The sequence below is a fragment of the Trichechus manatus genome, unplaced genomic scaffold (assembly GCF_000243295.1).
Source record: "Trichechus manatus latirostris isolate Lorelei unplaced genomic scaffold, TriManLat1.0 scaffold00048, whole genome shotgun sequence".
Taxonomy (NCBI): Eukaryota; Metazoa; Chordata; class Mammalia; order Sirenia; family Trichechidae; genus Trichechus; species Trichechus manatus.
Genome location: NW_004443984.1, coordinates 10,161,017 through 10,184,944, shown reverse-complemented (window position 1 = coordinate 10,184,944; position 23,928 = coordinate 10,161,017). Strand labels below are relative to the sequence as shown.

General features: G+C 45.4%; 1 protein-coding gene across 1 annotated transcript in view; it reads right to left on the bottom strand.

The window, feature by feature from the left end:
• Positions 1-23,928, bottom strand: part of TMCO4 (transmembrane and coiled-coil domains 4) — a 108,958-nt gene that overhangs the window by 45,083 nt on the left and 39,947 nt on the right. The window contains exons 6-11 of the mRNA XM_004377180.2: positions 15,582-15,679; positions 14,192-14,335; positions 13,214-13,333; positions 6,475-6,639; positions 5,420-5,556; positions 1,990-2,074 (exon numbers count right to left, since the gene is read on the bottom strand). Coding sequence (XP_004377237.1) covers positions 1,990-2,074; positions 5,420-5,556; positions 6,475-6,639; positions 13,214-13,333; positions 14,192-14,335; positions 15,582-15,679 — 749 coding nt within the window. The remainder of the gene's footprint in view (positions 1-1,989; positions 2,075-5,419; positions 5,557-6,474; positions 6,640-13,213; positions 13,334-14,191; positions 14,336-15,581; positions 15,680-23,928) is intronic.

Here is a 23,928-nt window from a genome sequence, read left to right as displayed (position 1 = left end):
GTAGAAGTCAATGCTGTTGCTCCAGTTCAATAAAGCCATTTACTGGGGAAATGCTGGTGATGGGGAGAAACTGTGGTTGTCCAGGAAGTTCCTCCCAGCAGGCCATAACGTCCCAGGTGGATTATCTGTAACAGGTAGAGTAGGAAAGGCAGGTAGGGGGTGTCTTTTTGATTTTCTCTATCTCTGGTGATGTCTGGTAGGGGGAAGAAAGTATATAGATAGAAAGGGAAGGTACAATGTTCTCCAGGGTAGACATGGGCCCCAGATTCACTCTTGCTTCCATAGTGGTTTTTGTCTGACCTCTGACCCCAGTCTGGATTTTCCTGGTGGACACAATCCAGAGCTGGCTGCCCAGGCCCTTGTGCTTGGCGGCTCCATGTAACCCAAAGCTACTAGAAGTAGGACAGAGGTGTTTCCCTGCTGCTTTAACTGATGGGGACAAAACACACACGCAAAGAGGGAGGCTGCTGAAAGCTACAAGGGAGTGGCAGAGGGAGAGCATCTTCCAATATGGCATAGAGAGGATGGCAAGGTTACCGCGGCGCACACAGGGGCTTGGCCCTTCCATAGTGAACACCTAGGACGGCACATCCACCCTGTCTTTGTAACCTGGTCCTAGTCCAGGGTGATACTGGGGAGAGATTTTAGCAAAAGAAAATGAGCAGAAATGAGTCATGGCCCTGAGTTCCGGGGTCTCTTCCATGCTCTCTGGTGATGCCAATGCTGAAAATACCACCAGTCAGCCCTGGGCTCATCCAGCCCCCTCAGGCCCAGCCAGCTGCTGTCCCCACCACCTCTGTGCTTGCCAGCAGTTGAAGCACCCATTGTATCACAAGCTGATCGAGGAGAGCATGGCGGGGGCCATCCTTGGGGGAGCCTCAGGACGGAACTCTGAAGAGCAGAAGTGGCAAACTGGCATCCTTGAGGTAAACTTCACCAACAATGGGTTTTCAAATGGGCAAAAGTACTGTACACTGGGCACCTCAATTATTCCTCAAAGCAACCACGTGAGGCAGGCATTATCAACTATTTTTATAAGTGAGGAAACTGAGGCTCAGAGATGTGTTCAGGGAGATCCCCAGTGAGAATGCTGGCTGTGGCTGCAGCCTCTTCTCTCCATCCACCCTCTGCTCTCAGACGAAGGAGTTGTCTCTCAGTTCCTTCTCTTGCCCTTCTGAGTCCTGCCACTGCTGTGCTCTACCAGGAGGCTAGCACGTCTGTGTCCCAAGGACCGTGGACCACCCCAGGTGCCCCAGGCTCTGCAACTCTCTGCCCCTGGCCCCCTCCAACAGGCAGCCCTCTGCTGACAGATTTGTCCCAAACCAGCATTCTGTCCTGGAAACCTTACCTGCTCAGGCTGAGGACAGTGACCCTTAATCTTTCTGCTGCCTCAGCACAGAAATGATGACACTGGAGGCATAACACACTGCCAAGGGTGTCCCCAGCCATTATGCACATATCCACAGCATACTCGCTGTCACGCTAGCCCCATGACACTCAAACGGAGCCCATATCCCTCTACCCCACCCCGTGCCCACGGATACCTGGTAATGTGTTGTTGCATTCTGCGTTGTCACAGTGACCAGAGGGGCTACTGGCATTTAATACCTGAGGCCAGGGGTGCTAAATGTCTTGTAATGTAGTGTGTGTGTGTGTGTGTGTGTGTGTGTGTGTGTGTGTGCGCGCGCTCATGTGTGTGATCTTTCCCACCCTCCTCAAAATGCCAGCATCACTACATCCAGAAACACACAGCATCCATCCCCTTCTTGCCCCCTCGAGAACGTGCATCAGAACTCAAGGGCTAATCTCATTATCATTCACCCTAAATTACATACAGAATAAAGAAGTCATTTTCTGACACAGACTTTTCACTATCATTTCTAAGAACTGTGTACACACTGCAAGGTTCATGACCCCTGGGTTCAGGACCTCCAGCCCGGGGGATACAGTTGGGAGGGGTTTTCGTCTATGACAACAAACCAGACTCACCTTTCTCCTGAGCCATCTCCTGCAGACAGAAGTAGATGACTCTGGCTCCCAGGCTGAAGCCAATCAAGGTGACAGGTCGCCGGCCCTGGGGGAGAAAGGACACAGGTGTCTGGAGGTGACACAGCCCTGACGAAGGGGGTCCCTGAACACTCCCAGCGCCTGCCTCATGCTTAATGAATCATGCATGTGCTATTCCTGGCCCCCGAGTTCTGACGTCTTAATCAGGAGAGCTGAGAACCTCATTTATGCACAAGGGCACCTGCCACTGGAACTGGCTTCCTCCCAGGCCCACAGGCAGCCTCCGGCTGGGTTAACTCCCTTTCATCTTAGACCATTATCGAGCCGCTGCTCTCGCCTTCCCCAGGAGACAGGACTAGTCAATCACGAGAGCTCCTTCTCTTGGACTCATCTACTTTGTGGCAAAAGACCACAGTGAATAGGACCCCTTCTGGAGCCGGGAGATTAGGAGGAAGGCATCTCCAGGTGTGATGGGTAAAAAGGCAAAGGGTGATATGGGAGGGACCACTGTTTGTCTCTAGACAGGGAAGTGGGACATGAAATACTGGCTATAAGTTTATAAGGAGAAGGTAGTAAATTAGACATAAAGAGTTTTCTGACTGATGAACTTGTAGAAAAGGCAACTTGCTATTACAGGAAGGTTGTAAAGAACAAGAAAGTTACCTGGGGTATTTGGGTACGAGTTCTACATGGAAGGAGGGGGAAGTGGTAGATGAGCTCTGGAGGTTGAGTCTGGTTTTACCAGTATATTCTTTTCTGTGATTTTTACCCCATACATGTATCCCTTCCTCCACTTTATTTACTACAATAGAAAATTCCCCATTAAATAATACTCAGATTGTCAGCCTTTGCGGCAAAGGCTGCTAGTTGTCTCCCAACATCCATCCTCCCCTTTGTCCTCTGGTAATGGAACTCCTGGGTTTTACTAGGCACACAGCTACTGGCCCAAGGCTAAATTTCCCAAACTCCTTTGTAGCTAGGTGTGGCCACATGGCTGAGTCATGGCCAAGGGATGTGGAGGGAAGTGGAAGGTGTGACTTCTAGGCAACCCTTTATTTTCACATTCCTACTTCTCACTGGCTGAAATGTGGACATAATGCTGGAAGATCTGTCTTGGACTACAGGAGAGAAGGCAAGTGTTGAGGATGTGAAGCGAGAAGACTGAAGGAGTCTGGGCCCCTGATACTGTGAAGCTGCCATGCGGTAGGCTGAATAATGCCCCCTCACATGCCAAGGATGTCCATGTCATAATCCTGGAGCCTACGAATGTTACCTTACATGGCAAAAGGCACTTTGCAGACATCATTAAGTTAAGGGTCTTGAGATGGAGAGATTATCCTGGATTATCCAGGTGGGCCCAATGTAATCATAAGGATCCTTGTAAGAAGGACACAGGAAGAGCCAGAGTTAGATAGAAGGCAACGTGAAGATGTAAGCAGGACAGACAGAAAGAGATTTGAAGATGCTACGCTGCTGGCTTTGAAGATGGAGGAAGGGGTCACGAGTCAAAGATGGATGTGGCCTTTTAGCTGGAAAGGGCAAGGGAAGAAACAAGTTCTCTCTTGGAGGCTCCACAAGGAACGGAGCCCTGTGGACCCATTTCAGACTTCTGGCCTCCAGAACTGTAAGATAATAAACTGTGTTGCTGGAAGTCACTGTTTGTGGTAATTTGTTATAGAGGCAATAGGAAACTCATACATATCATAGTGCCCTGGATGCTCACACCCAGACTGTTACATGGAAAAAAATAAACTTCTACCTTGTTTAAGCCAATGTCATTTTGATTTTTGTTATATAGCCAAACCTGCTATAGGACTTCTCTATTTCTTTTGGCAAAGATATAGGGATTGGATGAGGGTTAGCAGTTTCTCAAGCAACTTACTCACTGTGACAGAAACTGCTAGTTGTCCCTCAGTATCTCCCTCTTTTCCATAGATACTGAATTTCAATTGGGCTCATGGCCACCCAGAAAAGACTACATTTCTCAGCTTCTGGTGCAAACGGTTAAGTGCTCGCCTACTAACTAAAAGGTTGGTGGCTCAAATCCATCCAGAGGCACTTTGAAAGAAAGGCCTGGACATCTACTTCTGAAAGATCATAGCCACTGAAAATATTATGGAGCATAGTTCTACTCTGACACACGTGGGGTCGCTATGAGTAGGAATCAACTTGACAGCAACTGGCTTGGTTTTTGGTTTTACGGCAGCTAGATATGGTCACATGACTAGGGCCTGGCCAATGAGACATCAGCAGAAGTGCTGTAAGACTTTTGCTCTGTTCATCCTTTTCTTTCTCCATTACCTTGAGTACAGATGCTGTCATCTTGGACCATGAGATCAAGACCGTGTACAACGGAGCAACAAGCTAGAAAGTACCCGGGCCTCTGACACCTGGCATACTGTTCTAGAGTGGGACTGCCTTCCTAGGCTTTTACATGAGAAATAAACTTCTATCTTATTTAAGCCACTGTTATTTTGCGTATTCTCTCACTTGCAGCCAAAACCATTCCTAACAACACAGTCATCTCTGCTATTATTTCTCAAACTTTTCCTTCTATTTAACTCACGTTTACTCTGTAGGAAGGCAGTTTCATCTCCACGGTTAAGTACATCATTACTAGATTCAAAATTTAAAAGTACAATGTTATGATGATTTCTCTTCCTAATCATTTTACAAGGTATTTAGGCCACTGGAGATTTCCTCAGGTGGGAGCTTGGTACTTTTAGGGAGGAACACCTGGCCACCAGGATGTGGGAGTTCCATTTGCAGCCAGTAGAGGCATATATTCTCATTCACTCTACTGGCTGCACTGCAAACCCAGCCAGAAGTTTCCATTGAAATCTCACCCTAATAAGCCCAGCCAAAGGAGCCCTGATGGTGCAGTGGTTAAATACTCAGCAGCTAACCAAAAGATCGGCAGTTCAAACCCACCAGCTACTCTGCAGGAGAAAGATGTGGCAGTCTGCCTTCATAAAGATTACAGCCTTGGAAACCCTATGAGGCAGTTCTACTCTGTCCTGTAGGGTCGCTATGGGTCAGAGTTGACTTGATGGCAATGGGTTTTGTTTTGTTTTTTGGAGCCCAGCCATTACTGCTAAACTTTTTAGTTAAAAGTCGATACACAGGAGCTATTTTGTCTTCTGCTCTAATCTTCCCACCTTGCTCATCCCTGCAGATGACCCTGTTATCCAGTCCTCACCTAATTACCTGCTGGAGATGCACAGCCTAAGATTCTGACTGGTCCATCCTAGGACAGACACTTCCACGACTTGAACTGGAGGGGTAGTGAAGACCACCCCCCAAAGCCACTGGATTACTTCCACATAGACTTGTCTCTAAGGTTGACATCTGTGTGCAAGTCAACCCCCTCATTTTCCCTCTTGCCCCTCACCCGCTGCCATTCTCAGGTTACCTGCTGCCGGGAGAGCAGGATGTGGGCCAGATGCTTGCCAACCTCTGCTGATCGGTGGAGGCACACACCCCAGGGGTTGTCAATGACGTTGGCGACAGCGAGGAGTGAAGCTGGCAAAGTCAGGGCAGCCACAATGCCTGGGGAGGTGGGAAACCAGTGATGAGGGGAGTGGGAGGTCCTTCTAGGGAAGTGACTGGCTAATGGATGCCTTTAGAGTGAATGCATGCAGACTATCTAACTTGGAACTTGCAGGTTTTCCGAGGGTTGTCCAGCTGCTAAAAAGGAGACATTTGAAGCTCCTGCATTTCTCATGCATGGAGTAGACTTCCTCCGCTAAAGCACTTGTCTTGTGGGAGACTCCAAAGATAGCTCCAGTTCATCACCTCGCCCTGTATCCTCCCACTTTTCATCGTAACTCTGCAATGCCCTCCCATCATGATGGACTGAACTGTCCATCCATCCACTCTGGGCTCATCCATGTGACTTGCTTCGGCCCGTGAGACGTTAGAAAACGTGAGGCTTGAAATGGACTGTGCATCAGGGCTTGCCTTTCTTACACTTCTTCTATCGGTATGTGCTAGCCTGCTAACCCAGAAAGGTATGAAAGCAGAGCTGAGTTGCCTTAGTTGTCCCAGACAAGGTTAGCCTAGATCAGTGGACAGTCAGCTGACCCAAAGACACGAGCAGGCCCAGCTAAGATCTGCCAACCCTAGTCTCAAGACTTGTGTGCTATAATAATAAATGCTTGTTATTTTAAGCCACTGAGGTTTGGGGTGGCTTGTTATGCAGTTGATGGCAACGGGTTTGGTTTTTCTGTTTTGTTATGCAGCAATAGCTAACTGATACATTATGTGATTATGTGGTTGGCTGTTCACCTATCTCCTCCCTGCAAAAACCATGAACTTTTCACAATATAGGAATACAGCCTGAACCTCTTTGTGTCCCTAGGGCCCATCACAGAGCCTGGTTCACTGGGGCCTCAGGCATGCAAAGGTATGGAACCAGGTGGGATGGGAGCAGTGACATGCTCTTGTGGGGAACAGCAAAAGACTTACCAGACAACACTGTGTACTTCAGGGCCTCTTGGGCCACCATGGTGGCCAGACCACTGAGGATGGTCTCCAGGGCGTTGCCGAGCTCCATCAGGTATTTGGCCTCCCACGCCAGACAGTACTGCTCACGGCTGCGGGCCAGGGCAGCCCATGGGGCGATGAAGGTGCCTGTGGAGAACACAGGGAGATGGGATCTCTCCTGTCTGCATCAGAAAATGCTCCAACTCACCTTTCTGAGCAGGCAGCAACAGAGGAACACTCTCACCCTTGGAGGGAAGATAAGAGGCCCACCACCTGCCAATGAGTGGCAGCTGTTAGCAGAGCCTATGGAACTCAGTACTGCCTTGGGAGTCAGCAGTCTGGTGTTCAGATCCCAACTCCTACATTCATTATAGCTGGTGACCTTAGGCACATCACTATCTCACCTTGAGCCTCACTTTATCTGTGAAGTGGGGAGATTAATATGTATCTCTCTTCAATGGGTAGTTGTAAGAAATTAGTGCTTCAACTACTATTATATACGTATTGTCTTCTCTCACCCTGCAGTAATTCTGGCATCAGAGAAGTTCAACAGGTCACTTCATTCATTCATTCTTTTGACTTGTTCATTCATTCATTCCAAACACATTAACCAGGTGCCTCGACTATGCCAGGCTCTGAAGATACAGATAATTATCATTGGAGGTAACGTTTACTAAGCATGTACTTACATACTAAGTGCCAGGCAAATCTGTGCTGGGGACTGTACCGGGACTCTTTCATTTAATCCTCTCTGTAGCCTCTAAAATAGATACTATGATGAGCATCACTTTACAGCTGAGGAAACTAAGCCATCTAGATAAAACAGCTCTTGGTCCAGGGAGGGAGTGAGCCAAGTAAACATCATACAGTGATGCTATCCTGAAAGAGGAGTCCTTGGGTGGTGCTAACGATTAACACGCTCACTGCTAACTGGAAGGTTGGTGGTTCAAGTCTCCCAGAGGTGCCTCAGAAGAAAAGCCTGGTGATCTACTTCTGGAAAGGAGCCACTGAAAACCCTCTGAGTGCATTTGTACTCTGACACACATGGGGTTGCTATGAGTCAGGGTTGATTCGATGGCAACTGGTTACTGGTTATCCTAGGAGAAGGAACAGGGGTCTATGGGAGCACAGAGGAGGGGCCCTAATCTGGCCCCCATCCATTTCTGACTGTGGCCCAAATGACCATTTCAAAACACAAATCTCTTCCTACCTTCAATAGCTTCTGGATCTTCTCTAGGTTCTCCTATGTCACTTTTACTTGTCCTTGAGATTCCAGTTCAATTACCTCCTCCACGGGAAGCCTTCCTGGCCCCTTCGACTAGATCACACACACTTTGTGCCTTTTTTCATAAGCTCTCATCACAGGCTGTAATCACAGCTATGTTTGTGTCCCTGTTTAACGTATATCTCTCCCACAGGCTGTTTTGCCAAGTTGTATATTCCCAAAACCTGTGATGTGGCACTTGGTCAAAGAAAAAAAAAACAAATCTATTGCCACTGAGTCGATTCTGACTCATAGCAACTCTATAGGACAGAGTAGAACTGCCCCATAGGGTTTCCAAGGAGTACCTGGTAGATTTGAACTGCTGACCTTTTGGTTAGCAGTTGTAGCTCTTAACCACTATGCCACTAGGGTTTCCTGGCACATGGCAGGCACTCATAAGTACATGATGAACGAAAGGATGGAGTCAATGTCCCAGAGCTTCAGGTTCTGGATGTCAGCTCTACACCACTCTAGCTGCTGGAGCCAAAGGCCTCCCCTGTCTCCCCCTGCCACAGGGTGCTATGTTGGTCCAATGACAACTCTACGGTTGCTCCTTCCCTCTGTGGGACCCTGTCACAGCTCTGCAACAACTCAGGGATTGTCAACAACTCAGCCATAAAAAGGAATGAGGAATTATATATGCTATGACATGGGTGAACTTTTTTCTTTCTGCATTAAAAAAAATATTTTTTTGGTTGTTGAATATACACAGCAGAACATACACCAGTTCAACAATCTCTATAAGTACAATTTAGTGACACTGATTACATTCTTCGAGTTGTGCAACCACTCTCATCCTCCTTTTCCAAATTGTTCCTCTCCCATTAACATAAAGTCATTGCCCCCTAAGCTTCCTATCTAACCTTTCCAGTTGCTATCATCAATTTGATCCCATACAGACAATTCTTTACGAGCTTGACTGCTAACTGAAAGGTTGGTGGTCTGAACCCACGAGAGTCTCTGTGGGAGAAAAGACTTGGCAATCTGCTTCCGTAAAGATTATAGCCTAGGAAACCCAATGGAGCAGTTCTACTCTCTCATATAGGCTTGCTATGAGCTGGAATCGACTCCACGGCACACAACAAGACAGTGCTTGAAAACAGCACAATGCTCAAGGCAGACATTCTTTATTAAGCTAAACTATTGTTTGGTTTAAAGAATACTTCAGGGGATATTTTTGGTTTAAGGTTTAAAGATTATCTCAGGGCAATAATTTTGGGGGTTCACTCAGCCTCAGTGGCTCCAGAAAGTCTAGATTCCATGAGAATTTGAAATTCTATGACATGGATGAACTCTGAAAACATTGCACTGAGTGAAAGACGCCAGACACAAAAGGACAAACATCGTGTGATTCCACTTACGTGAAATACAGGCAGCCCCTGGGTTATGAACGTCCGACTTATGGACAACTCATACTTAAGAAATGGACTGAGTTAAATACAATGGTTCATAGTAATGACCATGCACACTACTTGGTGATGGTCATGAAAACTGTGTGGTTTGGAAGTGTTTCTTAAGTGTTTTATATGCATAGAAAGGTAAAGTATATACTAAGACAAACATTTGACTAACTAACACTAAGTAAGAACTGTATACACCTGTTCCAATCTACCTACAAATTCAACTTAAAGACATACTTAGGAATGGATCTTGTTCATAACCTGGGGGCTGCCTATAGCTAGAAGAGGCAAATACATAGAGACAGAAAGTAGATTAGAGGTTACGAGGGGTTGGGGAAAAAGGGAATGAGGAGTTATTGCTTAAGAGGTGTTGACCTTCCGTTTGGGGTGATGAAAATGGTTTGGAAATAAGATGGTGGTGATGGTTGCATAACACTGTGAATGTAATTAATACTACTGAATTGTATGCTTAAAATGGCAAATTTTATGTTATATATATATATATATTTTGCCACACACACTGTCTCTAGAAGGTGACAGCCAGGCCTGAGAGAGGCGGCAGGTACAGAATGGCACAGGTTTGCCATGATGCTGTCCCATGAAGCTCAGAAGCTTCCGGGGTGTGTGACTCACAGCAAGGCACAGTGCCCTGAGTCTTGGTTTCTACATCTGTGAGAAGAGAACAACAATATGATTCCTGGTGTGGTGGGGATCACAGGAAATGCTGTATGAAAAGCATTATATAAAATGTAAAGTGCTGTACTGCACTGCATTACTCCATGGCCAAGAAAATAGGCTGTGGAGCCAGACAGAATGGGGGTGAGTCTTGCCCCTGCCCCAGCCTTTGCCTAGCTGGGTGACCCTGAGCAGCCCTATGAGCCTCAGTTTCCTCGTCTGTAAAATGGGGGAGATAATAATGCCCATCTCCTTGGGTTGATGCAAGGAACCAAGTGAACCGATGCAGGCAAAATGCTTGAGTTGATGCCTGGTTCCCGGCAAGTGGTTTGCTATAAAACTATTATTGTTATTATACATAATCATGTTTAATAAAGGGGTGGGCCAAAGAAAATACAGTTAGTCTCATCGAACACAGAAGCAAGTGTAGCGAGTTGAATAGTGTCCTCCCAAATTCATGTCCACCTGGAAACTAAGAACGTGACCTTATTTGGAAATAGGGTCATTGCTGATGTAATTGTTAAGGATCAAGATGAGATCATATTGGGTTGGGGGAGGGGCTTAAATCCAACGACTGGTGTCCTTGTAAGAAGAGGAGAGACACACAGACACAGGGAAGAGGGGATGTGAAGACAGAGGCAGAGACTGGAGCCATGCAGCTACAAGTGAAGGAACGCCAAGCACTGCCTGCAACCACTAGAAGCAAGGAAGACTCAAGGAAAAATTCTTCTCTAGAGCCTCCGGAGGGAGCATGGCCCTGCTGACACCCTGAGTCAGGACTATTACCCTCCAGAATTGTGAAAGAACAATTTCTGTGGTTTCAAGACACCCAGTTTGTGGTAATTTGCTATAGCAGCCACAGGAAACTGGCTTCCTTGGCTGTCAGAGAGGCAGGGATGTTTTCCTTTCCAAACTTTCTCTACCTTGGTTATATTACTTTTATACTAATAAAAAATAAACCCAAACCACTTCTTCTGCCTGGGTTGCCACTGCACTAGACTGTCAGGGAAGAACACTAAAGATGATTTCCTTCCCCTAAAATGAACTTGACCTTTGACCTGAGGCAACTTGATGAGCCAGTGGGGGTATAATGAAGACAAGGGATTTGCTTTCCATACTGGTTAGAGCTGCAAATTCCTTTAGTTAGACTCCTGCTCTTGTTCCTCCCTCTCTCTCCTCTTCTTCCTGTAACATGGGGTAGTGAAAACAAATGAAAAGAAACATATGGATTTTGGGTTCGAATTCTGCATCTGCCACTCACCTGTGATATCAGCCCTGTGGGTTTCCTCTTCCTACTGATCAGGATAAGGAAAGCACACACCAGAAGCTGGACGTGAGGATTATAGGCGGTGGCCCATATCACGTGTCCATTATGTAGGTAAAATGCCAGGCATGGGGTAGGCACATACTAGGGGCTCAGTTAATGTTTAGAGACCTACTGTGTGGGGAGGGACCTGACTCTGGTGCCTGGTAATGTTTCTAAACAGAGCCCAGACGTTTTCTCACTTGCTTTCTTCCTTACAAGATCTGTGACTTTCACCTCTGGTCTCACAGACTGGGGACCCTGGAGGCTCTCAGCATGTGTCCTTCGGTGGTCAGGTTGGGATGTTCAGGATTTCCTGGTCCACCCTGCTCTGTGATGAACTGTTTGCTGAGCCTCACACAGGGCACTGGCAAAGGTGAGCTAGGCAGTGGACCATAGTGTTTATCCCCAGTGATGCCCTGGTTAGAAGCTCCTGTTGGGAAGACAGACTGCTGTAGCCCCTCTTCAATAGACTGCCTAATCAAGAGCCTTAGGCCCAGAACATTCCCTGATAATGCAGGCTGGGAACTGAGCCTACTTCTTCCTTATCAGGGTAACTCCTTCTCTGTTATGAGCCTAATGAGTACCTCTTTGATCATTTATTCATGAGTACCCTATGGTACCTGACCAATGCCACTACTATTTCTGTTCCCAGCAGGGAGGGGATGGGGTCTCTCAACTGCAACATGAGAAGGGTGTGTACAGAACACCAGCCCGGAGGAGGCTGCAGTGACCCACTGGCCATGGGGGACTGACATCCGCTATTGAAGGTGACCTTGCTCTGTCTCTTCTCGACGTGAGTAAAGTATCGTTCCAACCAGTGCCCGTGCATGAGCTGTGTCTTTCTTGGCAAACTTGGACCTTGACTCAACACTCCCCAAACACACAAGTTAGAGCAGCAAAGGGAACAAATGTTTATGAAATGCCAGCTAGAACCAGGAGCTGTGCTGGACGCCTTCTGCATATTATTTCATTTAATTTAATCCTTTTGCAACACTGAAAGGCAGGAATAATTTGTTCCAGTTTACAAATGAAGCAGCTCATATACAGAGAGGTTAAATAACTTGCTTGAGGGCACACAGCCAAGATGTACTGATCTCTTACCTCAGTGCCTGAAGTCTTTCACTGTCTTCCACTTGTGCTTAAGATAAACTTAAACCCCTCACTACAGCTCAAACACTCCTGTGTGATCTGGCCCGTGCCCATTCTTCTGTCTTCTGGCTCCCCACTCTAGCCACTCTGTACTCCGGTTGGTTCTCTCATACCGCTGGGTCTTTGCACACGCTGCTCCTTTGCTTGGTATACATTTCTCGCTCCTTCTTTACCTGGCTACCTAGCATTCATTCCTTAGGTTAAATGTTACTTCCTCCAGGAAGCTTGCCCTCATTACCCAGAAATACCCTGTACCTATTGCACCTTCCATAAAAACTCAAAATCCCACTGCCACAGAGTTGATTTCAACTCATCGCGACTCTATAGGACAGAGCAGAACTGCCCCACAGGGTTTCCAAGGCTGTAGTCTTTATGGATGAAGACTGCCACATCTTTCTCCCACAGAGCGGCTGGTGAGTTAAAACCACTGACCTTTTGGTTAGCAACTGAGCGCTTAACTACTGTGACACCAGGGCTCCTTCCATCCATAAAGCTTCCTTGTAATTTCTTGCTCAATAGTCTGTCCTCTGCCTTGGACCATATGTTCCAAAGGAGCAGAGGTCATGCCTGTGCTGTTCACCATTGATCCTCAGGGCCTGACTCAGTGTCTGGCACATGGAAAGTACAGTTTACTCTAAGTATTGCTAAATGGATGGATGGAAGGATGGGTGGATGTGTGGGTGGATAGGTGGATAGATGGATGAATACATGGATGGATAGATGGATGGATAGGTGGGGGATGAAGACACTTCACCTCTCTGAGCCTGTTTTCTCCTCTGTAAAATCGGGCTCCTAAAACCAACCCCTCCTAGAGACAGAGACAATCAAGAGTCCAGCCCAGGGTCTGAAATGCAGCAGCAGGCCCACTTCAGCTGAAGCCCACCCCCGCTTCCCATCCTTTGCCGCCTCCTGCCCTCTGGTTCTCACGGTATTTTCCAGATGCGAGCCACCCTGTGATGGTGATGGTGATGTGCAGCTGCCTGCCTTCCGTCAGAGGCAGGAACGTAAACTCTTCAATGGCCCCAACACGCTTCTTCATCTTGTATCCTAAAGACCCAGACAGGAGAACAGAAATGGAGGTGACTGGTGGCCCCGGAGAACATCAGCCAGAATGGCCCATTTGGTGAGCACCCGCTATGTACCCTGCCCTGGACAAGTGCATTTTGTTCTTGAGGTAGGTGTCATTATTGTCCCCAATTATAGACGAGAGTAAGGGGGACTGCTCAAAGCCAGCCAGCCCCAGAACTGCAAGCCATGGTTAGAACTCAGAGCCCAGGCTCTAAACCATTACTCTGTCCTGACTAAATTGATTCTGTACCTTTTTCCTTCCCACACACTTTGGGGGTATGACACCTGTACTCAGTAAAAGCGGATCAAACTAACCAAGATTCTCAATGTGGGGAGTGATACCCTACTCAGGGAGCTGAATGGGAATCTATGTGTGTGTATGCGCGCGTGTGTGCGGGCGCGTGTGTGCTGACATATATGGTTTGGAAGAACTCCCCTGGGTGATGCTGGTAAATGAAGGATAGCTATGTACCCTCTAAATATGAGGAAGCCCAAACAGCTCTGCCTGGGACTATCCAATAGGATAGCCCCTTACTGGATGGTGGCAAGGAGGTCCAATCAAGTCCTTTCTCAGGAAGTTTGTAGAAGGTGCAGGGAGAGAGGCCAGTTCCTCAAACTCAGCCCTCACCCTGACACATGCTGAGCTACTGGTCCAGTTCTCTGTGAAGCCTGCTGCAAGTTCTGGCAGGGCTGAGGCCCAGAGTAAGAAAAGCCACGCCCTGCCTCTTCTAGGCTTCCCAGGGAACGCCCACCGAGGAGAATCTGGGGTGTCCTTTAGGGGCTGTGTTACCCTCGTTGAAAATACCTTACAATTGCACCACTACTCTGGAACCTCACCTGTCAAGCCAGCTCCAGCTGCACCGAACAGTGAGGTCATGACGGCTATGCCGGCCACTGAGCCCAGAGCTGCTGCCCCAGCACTGCCAATGATCGTTGCGGCTCCCATGGCGACAAGTGGGGCAGCTAAACCCCCGGTCACACCTGCAAGGAAAGCAGTCCACGGTGGGTAAAGGCGAAAATGAGGACGTGGCCCGTTGGGTTCTTCCGCCGTCAGCTGCCCACTGCGGTCCATGGAAGCTTCTAACAACACCAGTGAACCTACTACTGACTGAGCAGCTACTGTGTGCCATGCCAGCAACACCAGTTGCTATTGAGTCAATTCTGACTCATGGTGGCCCCATGTGTGTCAGAGTATAACTGTGCTCCATAGGGTCTTCAATGGCTGTTTTTTCGGAAGTAGATTGCCAGGCCTTTTTCTGAGGTGATCCAGGGCGGACTCAAACCTCCAAACTTTTGGTTAGCAGCCGAGCACATTAATCATTTGTACCACCCAGGAACTCCACTATGTGCCAGGCATTTACTAATATATTATTGCATCCTCAAAACATTATCCCCATTTTCCAGATCAGGAAACTGTGGTAGGCAGAATAATGGTTCCCTAAAGATATCCATGTCCTAATCCCCAGAACCTGTGAATTTGTTACCCTACATGGCAAAAGGGACTTTGCAGATATGATTAAGTTAAGGATCTTGAGATGGGGAGATTAGCCTAGATTATCCATGTGGGCCCAATGTAGTCATATGATTCCTTATAAGAGGGAGGCAGGAGGGTTAGAGCCAGGGAAGGAGATGTGATAATGGAAGCAGAGGTCTGAGTGATTGGGCCACAAGCTAAGGAATGCTGGCAGCCTCCAGAAGATGGAGAAGGCAAGGCAACACATTCTCCCCTAGAGTCTCCAGAAAGAACACAGGCCCACTGACATCCTGATTTTAGCCTAGTAAGACACATTTTGGACTTCTGACCTCCAGAACCGTAAGATAATATACTTGTGTTGTTTTAAGCCACAAACAAGGCTAAGTGAGCTGGAGACACAGTAAGAAGGCAGGGTTGGGGGAATGAGGCATCTAGGAATGAGGGGGAATGGAATCTGGGCTGGAGGACAAAGTAGACTTAAATGGAAACAAGAGAAGGCACGCCATTCAGTCAGGGATGGCTGCAGAACTGGCTGAGGGAGCTCCCTGGTCACTGACGGTTGCCAAAGATGGACTGGATTCCTGTCTGGGGTGGACACTTCGTGGACCGGCCGCCTTCGAGGTCCTTCCACTCCCATCTCGGGGTCACCTCCTAGCTGATCCCCCTGCATGCTGCACTCTCACTCGAAGCCTGGCATCACCTTTCACTCTGCACCACCCTGGTCCCTGCGCCACCACCTCAAGCCGGTCTTACCAATCACTGTCCCGCCTCCGACAGTCGCCAGGCCTATCAGGAGATAGCGCTTCCATTTCCTCAGGTTTTCTTTCTTCTTCTGGGATGCCTCAGCCGTTCTGGGGGAGAAGAGGCTGGTCTTCAGGGCCAGCTGTGCCCGGGACCCTTTGAGACCTCCCCACCTCACCAACCCCCAAACTGGGGTCAATGCTGGGTATGCTGTCATGCAGAGCAAGGCACCCAAGTCACCCTGGGCCCATCAGTGGTCTCAGAAAAGCTGATGACATTCTGAAACCCAGCTGGGGAATCCCAATGTGTGGGGTGTGCTACTTACCCAACAGATCCATCCTAACAGGGTTGCAATTTGAATAATGAAAAGACAAGAAAATAATAAAAACAGCAAAAGAAGTACAAAAAGTATCTTTAAACAGATGGACCCAGAACAAGTACAAAATAGAATCACAGACTCCACTGCCTCCCACCTAGCCTCCTTCCTCCCCTGCCCCATCCCACCTCCCTCTAGGACATTTGGAAACCAATTTCCTTTGGAATAATCATTTCGAAGATGGGTTACAGAAATGTCTGCATTGGTGACCTTAGCCTGGGAGCAATGTCTAGCATTGTTTAGACCTGAAATTTAAAAGCTGTAAAATTTAGCAACAGGAAAGAATTGAGAGTGGATGGGGGTCAGGCGGGTCCTGAGACGGTTGCTGTGAGGGCTCAGGGACTTTTCCTGTGAGGGATTCAGCCCTCAGCCATTTTGAAGCCACAGGAGTAAGACGAGAGGGTGAGGGTGGGGGCACTGAGTTTATTACTAGCGCGGACTCTGAACTGACGCTGGAGTTTGGACAAAAACTTATCATTGATGGCAAATGATAAGGATAATAAAAGAAGAATAATAGTTAATATGTATCCAGGGCTTCCTATATGCCAGCCACTGTGTTTGGCACTAACACAGTTAATCTTATCCTAAGAAGCAGCAATGGAGTCACTAGGGGGTTGTGGGGGGTGCGAACTGCACCGAGTGACACTGTCAGAAGGGATGACACCAAAATGATGGAATGTAAAATTTTTGTGCAGTGTTTCAGCAGAAATTTATTATTTTTCATAAAAATATCCCTGTAGTTATAACAAAAGCATTTTTCATAAGCCCAGCTTACATGTATCAATATACCTACAAAGCTAAAACTCTATGCTAATTTCCTTTTAGAGCCTTCTAATGCGCTCTGGTCAAAGCTGTCATCATGATGCAATTACAGCGACGCTTCCAATCACTTGGTTTCATCTGCACAAGCGCTATGAGCATGTGCTGTCATTTTCATTGCTGCTGGTGGTTTTACAGTCGCTTATTTTGTCAAATTTTCTGGTGTTTTAGCTACAGTGTTATGGTAATTAGTATTTGTGAACCTATATCAATAACTAAGCAGTAATTAAAGGAAAAGGAGAAAAATAAAAAAGGCTTCTGCTCAGTTGCTAATAATGTGGTAACTAATAATGTAATTCAATGTAGAAAGATTTTCCAAAACCATTTTGTTGTTAGTATTCATATAATCTAAGAAATACTACATTTAAGCAATTTACAACTATATTTATCACATATTGTTCTATGATTCAAATTGATTATCAACTTACATGTATAACAATGATTGATTATATAACTCTGATAACTATACAGAGAAACTGACAGTTTAAAACATGAGGTGGGAGAAATGCTATGTTCCTTGACAAATGTTTAGAAATATAACTTAAATCTTAAATTAGCTTTTTAAAAAAAAGTTAGTCTTTTTAATTTTCTTTAAAAACATCACTGTCTTGTAAATATATACCTGACATTACTGAAATTTTCTGGGTTTAAGTCTGAATTATGGTTTAAAAAAATAGTGACACATTAAAAAGTGAGGTGGCAAAAGGCGTAGATTTTGATGAAGTCATTCACAAATTCACAGCTTTGAAGACCACGAAAGGAAAGTTTTGATTTAGTTGAGATGTTCACTAAGTGCTGAAATGCATGTATATTTGTGCTTGTTTATTTTCATGGTATTATTTCATTTATAAATATATATCCATATGCTTCTGTCTACAACTTCTATACTATTTGGGCCAGTATTGACTATACAAACCTCATCCATTAATGTACCTCATGCAACGGTAAAGTTTAATGTTAAAATGAACAAATTGAACATTTTTACTTCAAATTCTATTGTTTTCTTAAATTTTTTCTGTTTTCTTCAAATTTTCACTTTAACCACATAAAACTATGTAAATCTAAATACATTTAGGCTGTGCATATGATATTATAACTTAAGGGCGTAATTTTATTTTAATTTTTTTATTGTGCATTAGGTGAAGGTTTACAGAGCAAATTAGTTTCCTACTCTAAAAGTATAATTTTAATTTTGCTAGTTGTTTATGTCACTACTATTGCCATTATATTCAGTGATATACGGGAATTACGATTTATGAGCAACATTAGTACAAAAAAAATTACTAAGGATCCTGTAGGGTCTGGTATGGGAGGAAGTGATACCATGAGTTACTGCGCCGGGTGACACCAACCCTAGTGACTCCACTGAGAACCAGTATTATTACTGTCCCTATATTACAGACGTAAAAAATAGTACCTACCTCCTGAGGGGCTATGGAAATCAATTAAGAGAATATCTGCAAAGCATTTAGCATAATGGTTGGCATGCAGCAAGTGTTCAATAAAATGGCGGCTATTGTTATTATGGAGTCCCCGGTGGTGAAACAGTTAATGCACTCAGCTGCTAACAGAAAGGTTCGAGGTTTGAGTCCACCTGGTGGTGCCTTGGAAGAAAGGCCTGGTGATCTACTTCTGAAAACTCAGCCACTGAAAACTCCATGGAGCATAGTTCTACTCTGACACACATGGAGTCGTCATGAGTTGGAATTAACTGGACAGTAGCTGGTTGGTTTTTTATTGTTATCACACTTCACTTCCCTGAGCCTCAGTTTCCTCATTTGTAAAATGGGGATAATAGCATCTACCTCACTAGGCTGTTGGTTTGTACAGATTAAATTAATTCGTGGCTTCACCCATTCAATCAACACACTTTTATTGAAAATGTCTCGGAGTGAAGACAATGTGGCCTATAGCCACAGCCAATCAGTAACAGACATAATCGCATGAACAGGAAATACACGTGTGCTTCTGTAAGCCATTGAGATTTGGGCTCATTTGTTACTGCAGCAAAACCCTAGCCTATCCTGATGAACAAACCCACTTACTAACGTCGTGACTGCACAAATTACTCATTAGCTCTGAGTTTCCTCATCCAATAAATGGGGATAATAACCAAAACCAACCAACTTGTTGCTGTCGAGTCTATCATGACTCATAGTGACCTTACAGCACAGAGCAGAACTACCCCACTGGGTTTCCAAGTAGTGGCTGGTGAATTCAAACTGCTGACCTTTTGATTAGCAGCCAACTCTTAACCATTGTGTCACCAGGGCTCCAAAGTGCTTAATTCCCAGGGGTTGTGAGGATTATAAATGAGAGAATCCACATACAGTAGCTGGCATACTGTAATCACTCAACAGTTGTTGCTACTATCATTCCTTCCATTATCACCATAATTTCCTTCCAAGCACAGGGTGGGGAGATACTTTGGCCCTTAACTGCTATCACTAGTCAGTGCAAATAGGATGGCTGGAAATTAGTTGCTTTTAGCAGAGTTCATGGCCTGAGAAAATATTTAAGCTGAGAACATTCAAGAGGAACCTGCAACTGAACAAGCAGCTGGCTGTGAATCAGCTGCATCCTGATTCAACAAACATGGCAAATGGTCTTGAAATCTGGGGAAGAGGTATTTGAGTCCAGCTCTGCCATTATCTTGCTGGGGGACCTAGAACAAGACACCCAATTTTTCTGAGCCTCAGTTTTCTCTTGTACGAAAAATAAATGGAGAACGACTCTTTGGAAGGATAAGGACAAGACTTAACTTATACAGCAGAGCCCTGGTGGTGCAAAGGTTAAGCACTCAGCCGCTAACTGAAAGGACGGCAGTTCAAACTTGCCCAGTTGCTCCATGGGCGAAAGATGTGGCAGTCTGCTTCCATAAAGATTACACCCTAGAAAACCCTATGGGGCAGTTCTACTCTGTCACATGGTGTCACTATGAGTCAGAATTGACTCAACGGCACCTAACAACAACAATATAGAGGCCAAGGTCAACAGGAAAGTATAATCACAGCTGTCTGCCTTGTTCTCATCCTCCCTCCCTGCCCTCCTGACTCCTTCAGCATAATGTATCACCTCTCCAGCATGGCATCCAGGTGCACTGTGACCTGGCCCCTGTCCACTTCTCCAGCCTCATCTCTTATCACTTCCTAACTTACACTCTACCCTCCAAAAATGCCGACCTGCTTGCAGGTATACTGCTATATGTCTCTGTACCTCTGTTCCTTCCAAGGACTTTCTCACCTTCCTTTGTCTGGTTAACCAAAGAGTCAGCTGATGTGACATCTCCTCCAGGAAACCTGCCCTGAGTTCCAGGGTTGGCTAAATGCCCCAACTTTGTGCCCCTCTAACCCTCTGTACCACATTATCCTGAAATTTTAGGCCAGCGATTTTCAAAGGGTGGGCTTTGGATCAACTGCATCAGAATCTCTAGCGGGTACTGTTTGAAAACACAGCTTTCCAGGCCTTAATCTCTAGGCATGCGGGTGAAGAATCTGTATTTGAAACAAGCTCCTCCAGGGATCCTGCTGTATCTAATGTTTGAAAACCACTGGACCAAATTTTCAGGGCACGGAGCAAGCCGTTTCGAGCTCCCCAACCTCAGCATCCTGTCCTAGGCTTGGAACTGAGAGGGCATTCAGAAAACTGAATGAAACCTAATTTTTCCAACAAAGATCGGAGGTGAACACCTTGCCATGGTGATATATTCCCTCACACACTATCCACATCTAAGGAAACTAGAGGGGCATGGGATGTACATTTTGGCTAAGTGAAACTATTTAGACAGAATATAAACCAATACACCAATTACCATTAAGACTGAAACTTCTAGAATATTAGAACAAATACGAAAGTTATAATTAATGTTATAAAGTTATAATTATTATTACAGATTTATAATTAAGAACATAGTCAAATTCTTGAGTTAGTGCCACTGACATTTCTCGGCATCATCTGCTTCTAGATTGTTCCTGCAGTAATGTCTGCACAGCTATGGTATCACATAGTCACTTATATTTAGCTAAGTTCCAAAGAGAAGACTCGTGGCCTAAACGGGAATAACCCTTTCATGAACGAATTAAAAATTAAAAAAAAAATTTTTGTTTATATAATGTCTTTTTACTAATGGAATGCATGCTGAATCATAGAGTGTGTCTGAATCTTTGGTAGGTAGTATGGATTCTGAATAATATTATGTGGGACACATATGTCCTTCTGGACTCTGTATTACCTTCTAGATCCCTCGACAGGTGCATACAATGTATGAAGCCTGAAAATGCAGTATTTGCACAAACATGGAATCATCTCGAGAAACTCAACTTCCAAATAACACAAAGGAACCCAGAAATATCTCACTACAAAAGCCAAAGGAGACAAAAGTTTTGCACAATCACACCTCCAGGATGCAACACCTCATACAATACCCTATAAAAACAGTTAATTTGTGGCACACACCCGTTGCTTCCATTTCAAACATTTACACAGGTCCCCCAGTAGCCCTGGTGGTACAGTGGTTGAGCACTCAGCTGCGAACTGAAAGGTCAGCGGTTCGAATCTACTAGCCGCTCAGCAGAAGAAAGATGTAGCAGTCTGCTTCTGTGAAGATTTACAGCCTTGGGAACCCTATGCGGGCACTTCTACTCTGTCCTATAGGGTCACTATGAGTCAAAATTGACCCAACGGCAATAAGTCTTACACAGGTCCCTACCTGCTGGCAGCAGGTACTATCAGTGGGAAAGCAGCTTCCTAATAAACCCAAGAGGTGGAAAATGTAGGAGGGTGCTATATGTCCTGCTGTTCATGAAACCCATTGCTGTCGAGCTGATTCCGATGCACAGAGACCCTATAGGACAGAGAAGAACTGCCCGCATAGGGTTTCCAAGGAGCAGCTGGTGGATTCAAACTGCAGACCTTTTGGTTAGCAGCCAAGCTCTTAACCACTGCGCCACCAGGGCTACCACTGTTCATGAAAGGGATAACTAAAAAGTAAATATAATCCTCGATGGCTGTGTTATTTAAATGTATGAATGTTAGTATACCCAATCAATTTTACAAATGATTGGATGGATCACATACTCTAATCTCTAGTATTCTGCTTTGTATTATTATTTAAATATTTATAAACATTCACTGACTCAAAAAGAATATATTTTTTCCTAAAGTTATATAGCTAAGGCACTCTCTCCTAATGCTCCCCTTAAGTGTCAGTCTATTTCTCTATTTAAGTATGTGAATGTTCTTCATAATTGTTTTGTACATAAAATGAATAGCTTTCTCAGTCATCATTAACTACTGCAGCATTTTACTCTTGCAATTACTTCAGCTGTCTGATTGAATTCCAACATCTAAAGCACAGGCAGAGACGTTCACTCTGAGAACCATCTTAGAATGCTTCCTGTATTTGAGAGTGAAAATTTAGGGAACAACACTAACTCCAAATGACAGCCTTGTTCCTATCACTGACTTTGTCACACTGATTAGATATGATGTCAACCTATACCATCACATACATGTTCTAGGATGCCAGAAATGACCTTGACTTGACCTTCCACTTCAACTTTCCAAAGACAGAGGTGGAAGCCAAATCGCAGATTTGGGCCAAATAACGGGCTGAAGCAAACATTCCTAATGAAAAGCAAGACACCCACACTGCCCATCTCACAGATCTACAAATAACTAAATTTCACTCACTGCCATCTTATCTCCTATGAGAGGGTGTTCCCTATCCTTACAATCAATCCTTACTGCCACTTCTTTTTTTTTAATCACCTTCTCTTGAAAGAGAGGGAGAGCTTATCTCCAGGAGGTCTAGAGACATTTTTCCTTGTAAAAGCTCAGAAAGCCCCATAAAAGAATTATCATTGTTGCTTTTTTCAAAATTGAGGGCACCTGGGATTGTCAACAATGACCTCAGGGATGCAATAAGTGACGTTCAGAGTGGATATCATTACGGTTGACTCAGACAGGCCTGGTTCAAATCCTGGCCCTGCTACTGATACCTGTGTGACCTTGGCTGAGTTATGTTGTTCTGTTTCTTCACCTGCAATGCCCTCAGAGGATTGCTGTGAGCATCAAATGAAATGATGTTGGGTGCTGGCATCTAGTACGCCCTCAATAAAAGTTAGTTGTTGACGTTGTTATTATAAGGGGACCAGTATCAACCTCCAGCAGTGTATTAGCTAAAGCTTACTGAGAGCCCACTATGTGCCAAGATTTGATATATATCAATTTAATCCTCTCAACAACCCTATGATGTAGATACTACCATTATCCCCATGTTACCAAAACAACCCCATTGCTGTCGAGTCGCTTCTGACTCATAGCGACTCTGTAGGACAGAGTAGAACTGCCCCATAGGGTTTTCAAGACTGTAAATCTTTACAGAAGCAGACTACCACCACATGTTTCGCCTGTGGAGCAGCTGGTGTGTTCGAACTGCTGACCTTTCAGTTCACAGCAGAGCACTTTAACCACTGTGCCACCACCTGAGGCACAGAGAGGTGAAGTCACTAAACAAGTAAGGGAAGCTAGAATAACCTTAGGGCTTGGATGGGACCCAAGAACAGAAAGTTGGCACATCACACTGGAAAGAATCACCTCAGAGTGCCAAATGATACAGAAACATCTCACGGAAACACAAAACCTAAGAGTTGAAAGAAATCTACATTTAATTCGATCCTCTAATTGTACAAGTGAAAAACTGGTGCTCAGAGAGGGGAAGTGACGTGCCCTAGGCCACACACAGTAGCAGAATCAAAATGAGAATCAAACTGGCTGAACAGTTACTATGCTTTCTCTGGCCTCAGATCTTTCTGGAAACCATAGATAGGATCTGGGAGGTCTGGAAAGTTCCTAAAATTGAATTAAAAAATTACACATGTGGAGCATTTTTCTGGGGGAAGGATCCACATATAATAACAATTACAATAGTAATATTAAAAAAGCAAATGATGATATTTATTGACGAGTTACTTTGTGCCAGGCCTGCTTAAAGCACTTTACATGAGTGAACTCATTTGAGCATGACAAGAACTCTATAAGGCGGGTGTTATTGTTATCTCATTTTGCTGGTGAGCAAACTAGAGCCCAGAGAAGTTAAATAATTTGACCAAGCTCGCATGGCTGGAAAGTGGCAGAGCTGATCTGTGTCTGACCCAAAGAAGG